The sequence below is a fragment of the Mytilus galloprovincialis genome, chromosome 3 (assembly GCF_965363235.1).
Source record: "Mytilus galloprovincialis chromosome 3, xbMytGall1.hap1.1, whole genome shotgun sequence".
In the NCBI taxonomy this organism is placed as follows: Eukaryota; Metazoa; Mollusca; class Bivalvia; order Mytilida; family Mytilidae; genus Mytilus; species Mytilus galloprovincialis.
The window spans coordinates 64,418,839-64,433,288 of NC_134840.1; the positions used below are offsets into that span (position 1 = coordinate 64,418,839).

Genomic DNA, 14,450 nt, shown 5'->3' on the forward strand with positions numbered 1-14,450 from the left:
ACACTGTCGATGCCACTGCTTGTGGACGTTTCGTCCACCAGGGTATAATCAGCCCAGTAGTCAACGCATCAGTGTTGACATGAATATTAATTATATGGTCACTTTTATAAATTTTCTGTTTACAAAGTATGAATTGGTCGAAATACTAAAGCTTTTTTTTTTTTATCCCAGGCAAAGATTACCTTAGTCGTATTTGGCACAACTTTTTGGAATTTTTGGTCCTCAATGCTCTTCAACTTTGTACTTGTTTGGCTTTATAACTATTTTGATCTAGCGTCACTGATTAGTCTTATGTAGACGAAACGTGCGTCTGACGTATTAAATTATAAGCCTGGTACCTTTGATAACTACCAAGACACCTTCCACTCTAGTCAGATGCACAATATCCTTAATGTTTCGTTTTATCATATTAAATTCAGGCAGTGCTTCGATCGTTTTAAAGACCAACACACGGAAACATACGATACTAAAACTGCACGTGTCAACCTTCTGTCGTAATAATTAAACATAAAATGAAACGAGTGAGCATAACTTAGAAAGATTTAAAACTAAATATTCTTTCTGAAGCATGATTGTTTTGTGGAACATGTAGCGAACAAGTGTTGAACATGAATTAAAGGATTCCCTATATAAAACCAGAATTTTTTGTAGTATTCCTTTCCAATCACGGCAAATAAGTTTTTTTTTATTAAAATTTGTTACATCATACTAAAAAGTCTGCATATGAAAGCAGAAAGATAGAAAAGTACATGGATGCAATGAAATAAATGTGTCATGAATAGCAAACACAATCATTTCAACTGATATGATCATGGGTTGAATACCAATCAAATAGACTGATTGAATAATAATAAACAAAATAAAGTCGAACCATGAGTAGGAATTTTATTTTCCAGAAGAAGATTCTGAGTCGGTATTATTGACGAATGACAGTTGGTAACAAAGAAACATTTTACAATTTCAACAGCAATTATGTATCTTACAAGGTGAAAATATGGTGATGAAAACAAAAAAGTGAATAAGCAAAAAAAAAAAGAATTGTTACTACACACTTTAACTATGACTGACATATGTATTTTAATTGCTAAATATTAATGATCAAAGTATAACAAAAATAGAAGCAAATTGTCCATTAAAACCTGTAATTCTAGAAAGGTAAAATTGTGGGTACGCAAATAATATCATGCGTTGTTTCAGTACCATTTGGTTGATCATCAGTTCCACGGTACCATTGGTATTTTCATGGTTTAATTGATACAATATGTCTGATTTTTTTTTATAAAGTTTCATTTGATTATCTAATTGTGTTAAAAAAACGATTGCATCTTACACACGCAAAGTTGTCATTAGACGGTTTTGCTCGCTCTTGTTATCCTTATTTAAATAAAAATTTATTTTCGTGCGTTAGCGATGAAGGTTTTAGGAAAAATGTGTTTGGTACACAAAAGTTATAACTTTTTACTTAAAGTTTATACTTAATCATGACAAAAAGTCATATGTTCCATTTCAATTAAGATTATGAAATGCGATAATAATTTGAATAACAAATGGAACGATATCCTTAATAAGAGTTTAGACAAATTGCTGATTATAGTACTATTAATTGGACTGAAATATATGTGAATGTTACATAATTTGATATGCTTTAAATAATATAAAAAGTAGATATTCTTATTAGAAACACATGGTATATATGTATGCATTGAAATCTATGATCGCGAACGTCTAGTTTGTCTATTTGTATTTCGATTACGCTGACTTCGATTGTTGTTTTGTCTGTTTCTTCTGTCTGGTCTTCGTCCTGAAAAAAGGGAAAACATTAATTAAAAACAACAAAGATTGAGGTTTGAAAAAATGACGGGGGGGGGGGGGGTGGGGGGGGGGGGGGCGTGCGAATGTCAATTTTCTTTCTTCGAGCGAAAGAAACATTTTTGATCCGCATTTATCCCACAACAATTTATTTTTACAATAACTTTGATACTTTATTGTAGCCCGGAATAGAAATTTAATTTGATTTGTCGTATATTTATTTCCCCTAATTTTTAATATGAATTAACTCATTACTTTTTTCATCAGTTCCTAATTGAAACAAAAAAAAAAAAATTCTGGAAATTACGAATCAAATATTAAATTGAAAACAAACCGACATCACCCTTTTCCCCTCAATCAAAGATGAATGAGCTATGCCTAAGGTAATTGGGGTGACACAACTTGAATGTATGAACTAAAGAAGATGTAAGGTATATTTCAACCAGACAAAATCAGTATCTACTATATTGTTGATATAATGGTTACTGTTCTAGTCCATTTACCTATGGAAAATGCCTTCCATGGGTCCAAATATATCCATTTAACGATATTACAGATTACTTTGGGAACTTAAAATAAAATAAAGAAATATCATCTCGTATTTTGTTTTAAATGATAAATATTTGTATCGATGGTCATACAAAGCGTTCAACACAAAAGATGTACATAATGTTAATCCTGGTAGCTATGATGAGTTTATTTCCAAATATAACTTGCTTTAAGTTCGTTTATTTCCAAATGTCAAAAGTTATAAGATATATTCGAAGTTTCACTTATTTTCGACTTCCTTCTGATAACATTAAACTAATTTTAATGTTTGGCATTATATCATCGGTATTTCAATTCCTTTATCATATTTTCGTATGTTACTCAGAAAAGAAATTCACAGGAGATTTAAAACAAATTAATTATAGCATGAATCTACGTCAGGGTAATGCTGTCGTCCATTTTAGTTTTTAACTTATTAAGTTATATAGTAATTCTAGAAATTCCCTATAAAGATGTCCTAGTGACATACAATACTTTAAATGTCCAATAATATTAATTTGGTGGTTGTTGTGGAGTGGGAGAGTATAATCAACCATACATTGGAACACCATAACTAATAGAAATACGGTCAGTACGACAGTATGCGTTTGACAAAATAGACCTTTTTTCTTTTTTTTGTCCAAAAATAGAAACATGAAAATAATTAAAACATATGTGGGAGTTGATTTAGTGTATATTATAAAGTAGTATCGCATGGTTATTTATATTTCCTGTAAGGACATCAAATATCATTAACATATTTAAAAATAACGTTTGCAAAACATTGAATGTTAATAATTTTCCATCACAAAAATAGATACTCTTAGCTGAATATGACAAAACCTTTAAGCCTCGGTCATACCTTACCGGATAGCTCGAACGGACGCCTAACGGATAACTTTTATTTCAATCCGTTCATGTCCGTTAGACGTCCGTTCTTATCCGTTAGACGTCCGTCCATATCCGTTTCATGTCCGTTTAGCGTACGTTTTATCCGATGACGTCCGCTCTGTCCGTTGGAAAATTTTGAGCATGTTCAAACCTCTGAACGGACGTCCAACGGATGATTTGTCCGTTGAACGTCCGTTAGTCATCAGTTTGTACGGTACTCGTCCGTTTCCGTTTCCGTTTCGTATCCGTTACTTGTCCGTTAAACATCCGTTGGAGGTCTTGTAGACAAATTCACTAACGGACGTCTACCGGACGTTTAACGGATAAAACGGATGTCGAACGAATGTTAAACGGACTTCTACCGGACGTATAACGGATAAAACGGATGATAAACGGATCTGAAACGGATAAATGCAAATTGAAAATTTCGCGTAAGAAATACCAATTATTGGTATGTCAGATTTCTTCAGTGTCATGAATTTTTCATAATCGATCTTTAAGTAAGTGCATGTCTTCACTATCAAGGAGCTCATAATCAGACCAGACACTACCCTTTGGTAGCATTTTGAAGAACAAACCAAAACCAGTTACACAGAAACCTTTTTGGATATTTATTCGATTTACATGTATTATTATTGTCGTCTTTAAATTTCTGTAAATCTTGTTCATCCGTTTTATCCGGAACGCTTCCGTTAGGTGTCCGTTTTTAATGCGTACTCGTCCGTTGAATGTTTTCGACATCCGTTCTGTCCGGTACGTTTCCGTTTCTCGTATGTTGCATATCCGGTGTGTGTCCGTTATGCATGCGTTACGCGTCCGTCTTATTCGGTCAGCACATCAACGGACTCCCAACGGATAACAATTTTGTCAACGGACAACTTTTATTTTCATCCGTTAGTCGTCCGTTCGTGCTATCCGGTAAGGTGTGGCAGAGGCTTAAGGAATCTTTGTTATTTGATGCTCTTAAACTTCTTATCTTAAAAATCTTTTAACTACTTTAATTCGAGCGTCACTAATGAGTCTTTTGTATACCAAAACCGTGTTTAGGAGAGAAAATCTTAAGCCTTATAACTACGATGATCTTTTTATGCATAGAAAATAACAAGCAAAACTTATTACAAGGCAAGGAGCGACACTATTTTGTATGGACTATTCCTTAAGCAAGATGGAGGTCAACGAGTTGGAGGGCTAAATATCTTGCATTTCCATAACATCTTTCAATAAATTACAGGCAAATATACAATTGCCGAAATCCTTTCATTATTTTTTTATCATAGAAGATAGTAAATGTTATAATACTGTCATCCTATATTACCAAGGTACATGATCGATGTATACACAAAATTTACATATGTTCAATATGACAAATTATCCATAAAAACCCTAACAAAACAAACTGAAAGAAAAACAAGCAAAACCAGAAAAAAAAACCCTATTTAAACATCTTTGGTTGCTAAAATATCTGGCTGCATTGACTTTAGTGTGCCATTTATATTTCAATATTTTTGGATAAAATGTTATCGATCTTTATTGGTACCAAGTTTAAGCTATGGAAGTCCTAGATTACAAAAAATAGGCCCTGCAGCCAGCTGTGCGTCGATATTATCATTACAGATTTGAAAGATGCTGTCTTTACATTTTCGGTTAATTAACTTTGTATTGGAAACTAAAATAATGGTTTCTGTAGGTTAGTGCGGTGTTGAACACACATCTAACATTTTTCATTCTAAAAACCAAAGTGTATAAAATTTAAATTTGTCCTTTATTTGACCTGTTATTGTTTTCATCGATTGATCAATCATGACTGACGCTGGTCGAAATGATCATACCTAAGATAGCAGGGAAAATGTCTCAGGCAATGAATTATAGATACTATTTTTTTTTATCTTTTATGTCCTAGTATGAGATAAATCTAAAATGAAAATTAATCAATATAAAAAATATGAAAACGGACCAGAAGGACGGGCATTTTATTTTTAAATTGAGAAGTATTATCATATTAGTAGAATTTAAAAAAATCATGACATGAAAGTCTATATTCTTGTCTCAATATCAAAAACAGAACTTATCAGACATCAGGAAATAATAAAGATAAACTTGTTATTTAAATTCATTATGGTAATTTGTGATAATTTAAAACTATAAAACCTACAGATTAGGTGCATACTTTTGCCCAATTACCGATGTTATCACTTTAATATCCAACCTTCATTACATAATGTTTAACATATATATATATAATTTAGTGCAATAAACCCAAATTTTGATATTGAGAAAATTAATTTTGACATCGTTTTAGCACAGGATTTGCATACCAAAAAATGCTAAACCACAGATATGTATGTTGCATAACGAAAATTATGTAATTTATACATTGTATATAAAAACTGCATTTCAAAGTTGAATACTTTTGTTTTAATATATAACCCAATCTGTAAAAGTTCAGAATTGTCAACTGATGTTTAAATGATTCCTTTCATTATTCCGACGAATCATTCATTATATTGTTAAACCTTTTATGATTATAAGATAAAAGACATGTACAAATTTTATTACGGATCCATATCCAAAGCACCGCCAAACTCCAATAGCTGATATCGAATTACACCTAAAAATGAATGTTTATTAGTCATTGACAGCATAGCGTTTGTATAATTGTTACTGGAATTGTGAACTTGTACGGATGAATATGTTGGGAACAGTTTCGGGAGTTTTTACAAACAGGATTGAAGGTTAATTGCAACCATTTTTTAAAGTTGCTCTTGTTGGTATATTTTTTGTGTTTCTCGAGTTTTTTAGAGACTACTTTTCGTCTTGTATTATATTTTTTTTTTTAAGTGTTGTCCGTCTTTCTTGTTTCATTGTAGCAATCTTCTTATTAGCATAAGCATGTTCTTATTGGAATTATCTGTGCCAGATACTGTAATTTCATATGAAATGAGAAGTGTCTCTGATTTGAAAACTACACATTTTTGTACTTTTTTTTAAAAAATATCTTGAGAATGGTAACCATATTACATAGTTTAACTAATAATAATTCTTATCAGATTAATGTGATATTGAAGTTTATCAAAACGTAAGACTCTTCTATGTCTTATGTCTATCTATTCCTTGTTTTAGATTGAATAAAAAGACATATGAAATATTTCAGGCGTATGATAGGGTAGATGCGCGTTCCGTCAATATAAGACTAACAAGCGGGGCTCGTCTCGAAATAGTTTAAAGGTCAAATCAAATCAAGATAAGAGGTGCATTGAAAACCAAAAAATCAGAAACGCTGTTCCAAATTAGAGGCAACATTAGTATATCGATGTTCAAATCGCATAAATACATCAAACATACATTTGTGGCTTAACGGTAGTCATTTTTCAAAAACTAAAATCTACCAGAAGTTTTAAAAACGTCTTGGCAAATGATTTCCGGCTAGAAAATAGAAAAACTTACATAAGATAACAATGATAAAATGGTACTCATTAATTGATGGAAAAGGTAAAAAAAACTATTCATAGCACTAAATTACCTGATTCATGTATATTAGTAAGTTGTTAGTAGGTGTCGAGTCCTTCAAGATCATCGAGGAACTCTTCTCTCATACCTGAACATCTGTACGGTCGAACTTGGGCATAATCTGAAGAATCGAATCGGGATGGATATGTTTCATATGTTGATTTTCCTTTTCTTCCTCTTCCTTCTACTGGGTTGAAATGTCTAGGACATGTACACAGAATCTAAATATAATATGGATCAAAGTTACATTGCTTATTTATATAAAATATATGAATTTTGAGTTTTAACGTCAAATTGTGCAACTTTTTCTATTATGTTTATGTGGTGGACAACATAACTTTAATCTTGTCAGTAAAGCCGAGGAGAAGTATAGGGGAAAAACAAAGCCTATGCATTAAATTAATTGAACACAGTGCACAGAAACGAAGGTAAAAACCTAAACATCCTTTGTTGTATGTTTTTGCATGGGCTTAGAGTAAGAAAAATATATCTTCTCTTTCGTTCAGCTAAAGTTTTATACACCTATGAATAATCATAGATGTAAGTCAATATATTATGTACTATAACCTGACTACCCTTAAAACCACCAAGTGGTCGACAACAAGAACAAGTGTCTGTACTATATGTCGAGCTATATATCATCCACAGTAAAAAAAAAAAAAAAAAGACTGGGAATTAATTCAACAGAAGCGAATAAAGATCCTAATAAAATTTCAGAATATTGTTTTAAAATTATTAAATTTTGAGTTCATTTGGTATTGATACGGTCATTTGGAGCGGTCAACGGTCGGGTAAATTAAAAATGTTTTTTTTAACATTGAAATTGAAAATGTTGGTAACAACATTTCAGGTTTTAAAAAAAATTGTTTTTAAAACACATCTGGATAGTTTGATCATCTCTGAAAGTTGCATTTTTTTCTTTGAAGTTGAAAAAACTATTTTCATTATAGCCTGATTAACAAACTATTCATTTTTTGTAGATTTAAGAAGAAGACTTGATAGAAACTGAAACTTTTGTACGAAAGGTATACAATTAAAACTGTGATGGTTTAGAAAATCCGTTTATAATGCTCGCAAAATAAATCCATTTATTGTTAGCATCAATACAAAATATTTACGACAATATTGAATTTGGGGCTTATGGTCTTTTAGATGTTGTTGATATGCAGGTGGTGCATTGACTATTAGCAATCGCATTCGATCCGATGTAAAAAGTTACTATTAAACAGCAGGTATAATTCCTTTTCTTTACTTTCACATAGAGTTTAGAAGATTACAATATGTTACCAGCGAGTCCTATTGGTAGAATACACTATTTGTCAATGCAACTTGAAAAATCTTCATGTACAACATTGACGGATGTGTCTTCACTGTAAATAACTGCTATGAAAGACGTAAAATATATTAAGACAAATCAAAACTAACACTCAGCGTCGTTTGGAGTTTCTACGTCTATACACTAAATGAATCTTTAGGATTACCGCAAATTTAGGTTTATAGCTGAACGTAATTGAAAGTTACGAGAGTTTGATCTTTGGTTATGGTTTAACAATATATTGAAAACAATAGGAAATATGTGCACTTTACAAAAATAAATCTACATATAACAGCCAGCCACTTAGAAAGATAAAGGCAACCACAAATAATGTTTCAAACTTGAAACAGGCACATATACACGTGGCGAGGTTATACAAATTGTTTTTAAAACTGAAATCTTTTGTTTTATCTTAATCTAGATCAGTTGATGTAAAAGAGGGACGAAAGATACCAAAGGGACAGTCAAACTCATAAATCTAAAACAAACTGACAACGCCATGGCTAAAAATGAAAAAGACAAACAGAAAAACAATAGTACACATGACACAACATAGAAAACTAAAGAATAAACAACACGAACCCCACCAAAAACTAGGGGTGATCTCAGGTGCTCCGGAAGGGTAAGTAAGGTGCACGAAATAAAATGCAATACAGATATCAGAATATAATAACAATAAAATAGATATCAAGGCCACACAAATCTAATGGTCCAAAATCATCGAGTATTCGCAGCTATTGAGTACAAGCTCAACATACTTAACCTTAAATAGTTAACGAATGTTAAAAATATTACCTATCATCAGAAACAACATCAGTTCAACTCTAACCTGTTATTGAACAGATAACTCTTCCCATTTAAAAGAAAAAATACAACATTATAATTGAAAAATGTCTATCGTTTTTTTCAGGTTGGTATGTTTAGGAATCCTCTTTTATATCGTTTCATCTTTACATGTTTTCAGATTGACGTTATCGACTGATCAATGGACTGTAGAGTTATATATTACAGCTTTCTGCACTTTACTTTTCATAACATAATTAGACATTCGGTTATCATTTGTAAAGATGTTCAATTTCATTATCTTTTTCATAATAACCCCCAGGTCAGCTTTCTTCGATTTTTATTGATTCCTTTCTGGATTCTAGAAATTTTCAATCTTTTAATTAAAATTTCATGTATCATCTTTAACCCATCAAATCTTATTTTCGGATCTAATTCAAAAATCAGTAGTCCGTCTTGTATTTTATACGTTTTTAACACTATGGAGACGAAAATGAAGGACTAAATTGACAAATTTGATGATTGTTATGACAAACTGGATGTCCCTTACATCAAAATATGTTTTTTAAGATTCATTATAGAATAGCACTAGGATGCTAATCAATGTATTGTTTATATTTTGTTCCATCAATGATCAAGGAAGATCACTTCTGTAAAAAATTCTATCTTATAAATGCCTGAAGATATTGAAAAAGCAATATCGACTCGATGATCGCCGATATTGTAAGATTTTCAAAAAGTGGGTTAAAAATAAAAAATCCTACATCCGTTTTTAAATGTATATATAAGTATTGAGGCTCATGGATTTTGATTTGTAAGTACATGAAGTAAGTAAGGTCTCAGGTTTTTGAAGTCATGGTAAGATCACATCTGATATTTCCTTCCTGAGGTGTTCAAATTGTACAAAAAATAAATAAATAAAAATATGCACTTATTCAAAAAAGAGTAAAGAACAAAATGTTCGATTGGTGAGTAACTTTCAAGAAATGTTCGATTGGTGAGTAACTCTCAAGAAATGTTCGATTGGTCAGTAACTCTCAAGAAATGTTCGATCGGTGAGTAACTTTCAAGAAATGTTCGATTGGTTAGTAACTTTCAAGAAATGATTTTCAAATACTCGTCTCCTACAAGATCAATGATATAGTTTTCTTTATCAATGATACTAGAAACCGAAATTAACAGAATATGGAGACAATGCATTCTGTTATTTGTCGCTAGAAAACAAATGTTGTTTATCAAAAACTAAACTGTTTTTAAAGATATCCGTTAAACGTTTGGGTAAAAATTCTCTTTGTTATGTAAGTTACGACGCAAAAGAGTTATTAAACTATCTTTTAATTGTAATCAAATATTGTGATAGCAGTTACATTCCTGCCAATTATCCATATGTAAATGAGATAAATACTACATAAATTGACTGTAGGTCAAGTAAATAAACCTAGATCATAAACAATTATCCTTCAATGTTATTAACTATACGCATTAGATGTAGTTACACGTATATGAGATGACTGCATAATGAATAATTCGTTTATATTTTATCGCATTCTAAAATGAGCAATTTAACTTTATAAACCGAAATGTTTCTGTTATAATTTAAAATTTTCCAAATGCAGTTACACTTTCAAATGACTATTTTTCATAGTTATAGATTTAGAATTAATCTCAATTGGCCCAATGTCTGTCATAAATCTGATACATTATCACTACTTTCGTAGGACAATATGCATCGCTATTATATCCAATCTTTTTCTGGTGTAATTGCTAGAACCTGATAAATGGTAATACTTCTATGTACATATAAATACGTTATTAGGTTATCAGGATTAGTGTAATTAGAGCTTTACTACTATATTTTTGTGAGCTAAAAGATGAATAAAACTCTTCGTTTCGTATGCAGTTATTGACATCTTATTTTATCTGAGAAATTACTTTCAAATACCAGTAAAATATATTCTCTAGCATAAAATTAATAGAATCTACCTCAAAATATGACTGTCCATCTAAATTATCAGAGTTCATACGTAATTGCCGGGCTGTTTGTCCTGGTCTGCAGGTATTGTATGAGCTCACTGGTGCACAAAGAGCTTCTCTGAAAACAAATACCAAAATGAATAGTTGTTTATAATGTTAAAAAATTACGCAAAATATTTCAACTCATAATGTGATGTCAAATAAAGGCAACAGTTGACTACCGGTGTTCAAAAGTCAGATAAATCTATTGAGAGAAAACACATTTGGGTTACTTACTTAAACCGAGGGCAATACACCAACTATAAGAGGAAAACAAAGAAAAAACAGGAACACTGAAGTGAAAAACAAACGCTAACATACATAGAAATGATCTATTTGATAACAACTGCCATGTTCCTGACTTTGTAACGTTATAGTTGATTTCACTGTACAAGTTGAGTTAAAATTATGCACTGCAAATTGCAAATTAAGCTAATCAAATGATAAAAACAAATAATGTAGAGTGGTTGGAAAGGATAAGAAGTATCTGTTATATGATAATTGCACACATAAATACAAAATCGGTTGTATCCCATAAAAGCAATAGAACCCAGAAAGAAAAAAAATGTTCTGTAGAATATTTCCAATTTGGTGTAGATCAGGGAGTTAAAAAACGTAACACTACTCTAATAACGAAGGTAAAATGATTATGAGTAAATAAATTTTCCTCATAGATTTAATTTCTCCATACGTATGTTTCGACTTCTTAACACATAAATCTGTGGCACTTGAATAAAAACAACAGGAAGGCCAACACAAGCAACAAATATGTTGAATAAGTCAGTTCTAAGAAAAAGGTAGGTATTAAACACATCGCTGCATTTAACAATCCCTACACCACATTGCAAGTGTTTAATAGAATTTACATCTTGAATATCTTTTCGTTGACATCTGTCAACAAATACTAATAAGGCGTTAAACAATATTCCTTAAAATATACGGTCATTACTCACCATCGAATGCATCACAATATGTTTATGAAAGACACATAATGTTTTTTTAGCATTGAAGAGATTAAAACCAATATATAGAACGTCATTCAAACTTTGGACTTGTCATTTTTGATATATTTTCTAAATGAGACGTAAAAGACTATCTCCATATTTGCGCTTTGTCATTTGCTTCTGACAGACGTCATCACGGTTATTCATGGTACCGACTGAGAAACTGATAAGATTTTATGCTGTCTGACGACATGTAATGGTGGAATTACTCCTACCATTAAATATCTCCATTTTTGCAACGGGATTTGTTAAACTAATACATAGGATTCAGTTTAATTAAGATATTATTCAAATAGGCTGAAATTGTCAATATAGCTTGTTCGACTATGCAAAACTTTTATGACAAAGGATTTCTACAATACAAAATAATCTTTTATGATAAAACTTAACGATGTCATACAATAAACCGACTGACTCCTATGTAAAAAGCCGTTTATCGTCTAAAATATACGATTCTATTATGTAAGACTCTCAGTGTAACTCTTCAGTGTTTTATGCATTTGCGTCATTCGGCGCCCTTTTATTTTTCTGCTGGTCCCTCCGTTTCCTTATGAAATCATATTACGGGGGGGGGGGGTGTTCAGTGCAGAAAATGCTTGTCAAGTTCACTCACCTGGTTTCTCTTATTTTGACTTGATACAACTCTAATGCTGTCACTAATATGTGTTTATGTTTCCAAGGACTTGTATAGGGTTGGTGGATTAAACATAGTTACATTCAAGGTCTTCAACAGATTGTTAGTAAATCATAACCATATTTCGAGGTGAAGACTTACATAATGAAAATGAATGGTTATTGTAACTTTTATTTTAGTTTCCATGAATCTATAAGTAATAAAAGAAAAATACAACGAAACACAAATAGATAAAAAAAAACAAAACTGTCTACATCATGACAAAGTTTAAGTTGTTAGGGATTTATCGGTTCTCGCGACTTTTTGAAAATGTTAAACCTATGGGAAAGGACACTCATGGTGATGTCCTATGACGTCATTATTAGGTATTATGGGAGTAATTAATTAAATGAATTATTTCCTTTTAAGAATAAGCTTATTACTGAGTGTTATGTTACTAATAACAGAATTAATTAATTAATAATAATTAATAAACAGTATTGACTTATATGTTAAGATGGTTATCTCTATCCTTAATTTGTATTGATTAAATGGCAGGTAAACGATTGTAATAGAACCGGTAGTTCCCCTTCTACGCATGTCTGTAATTCCCCTGAGTACCCTTTAAGAAATATTTATCCTTTAGTAGAACAAAGACAGCTATGATGTGCCTAAATGTGAACAGACAAAGTATTTTTTTTAAACGTATTTAGTTTTATTTAGTTGGTCTGTTTTGAAATTGAAATCGTTTTGCTATTTATATTTTTAGAAATCCTGTTTTACCTGTGTGTTGTACTTTGGAAGATCGTGTGATCATCATCAAAATTACAGCCATCAGTACCAGGACATATACAGTTTGTTATATGGCGGTTTTCTGGTCGTCTTGTGCCGTCTTTGAGCAATCTTCTTTGGAAAAATATATCACCACATGTGGCATTTCCAGGACAAAACAGTAACTTTGGTCTCTGAAAGAAACAAACCAAAATGTATATTGTATGGAAAGAACAAACATTTCTCCCTATTTGTTTGTCAGTAATATCTGAAGATGAATACATGTCCTTGCTACATTCTATTTGAGCATTTAGTTAATTTATCTACACGACACAATCATATTTAGCATGCATTAAGAACGTGGGTGTGATTTAATTGATACATACGGAATCTAGATTTTCTAATAACACAAGTAAAACATTTTTTGGGGATTTAAAAAAGACATTTATCCTACAATACAGTCAATATTCAATAATAGTATTAATGCTTAAATATGAAAAACGTCTTTTTCATAAATATTGTGAACCCAGATATATCAAAATGTTTAAAACTTTGGAATTACGCAACCAAACAGACTTCATCACGCAAGAAAAGGATGAATATTCAAACACGAGATATTTATCTTGTCCGGTTTGCGTTTTCCTTAGCAACACTATATATGAAATATTACGCTTTGACTTCGGAATTTTAACTTTAGCTTAAGATTTACGGTGAATGAATAGAATACTGTCTGATGCCTCAGATCTCAGTTTATTCTAAACGTTTTGAAGTAATGGCGAACACGTTGAATGGGAAGAACAAATAATATTCAATTCTTAGAATTTTTGTAATTTTTAATTGTAATTTTGTAATATAACTGATAAAGTTGAAAACAATTTCACTGCACGAAACAATTATATAGCATGTATTTTGCGTATATTGTATTTCTGCTTACCCTTCCGGAGCACCTGAGATCACCCCTAGTTTTTGGTGGGGTTCGTGTTGTTTATTCTTTAGTTTTCTATGTTGTGTCATGTGTACTATTGTTTTTCTGTTTGTCTTTTTCATTTTAAGCCATGGCGTTGTCAGTATATGTTAGATTTGTGAGTTTGACTGTCCCTTTGGTATCTTTCGTCCCTCTTTTGTACTGATTGTGTATCAAAAATCTAGATTTTCTAATAAACAATTGCTGCATACGATATCTAGAAATTTTAAGAGACACGTGTAAAGCATCGTT

At 31.4% G+C, this 14,450-nt stretch overlaps 1 protein-coding gene across 2 annotated transcripts in view; it reads right to left on the reverse strand.

The window, feature by feature from the left end:
- Positions 1–872: 872 nt before the first annotated feature.
- LOC143068630 (uncharacterized) overlaps positions 873–14,450 on the reverse strand; it is a 28,806-nt gene continuing 15,228 nt past the window's right edge. The window contains exons 2-5 of one of the 2 annotated variants that reach the window (XM_076242845.1): positions 13,247–13,428; positions 10,817–10,925; positions 6,824–6,956; positions 873–1,801 (exon numbers count right to left, since the gene is read on the reverse strand). In XM_076242845.1, the coding sequence (XP_076098960.1) occupies positions 1,710–1,801; positions 6,824–6,956; positions 10,817–10,925; positions 13,247–13,428 (516 nt within the window). In that variant the 3' untranslated portion in view covers positions 873–1,709. Of the gene's footprint in view, positions 1,802–6,748; positions 6,957–10,816; positions 10,926–13,246; positions 13,429–14,450 lie in introns of both variants that reach the window. The other variant, XM_076242846.1, reaches the window with a different exon arrangement.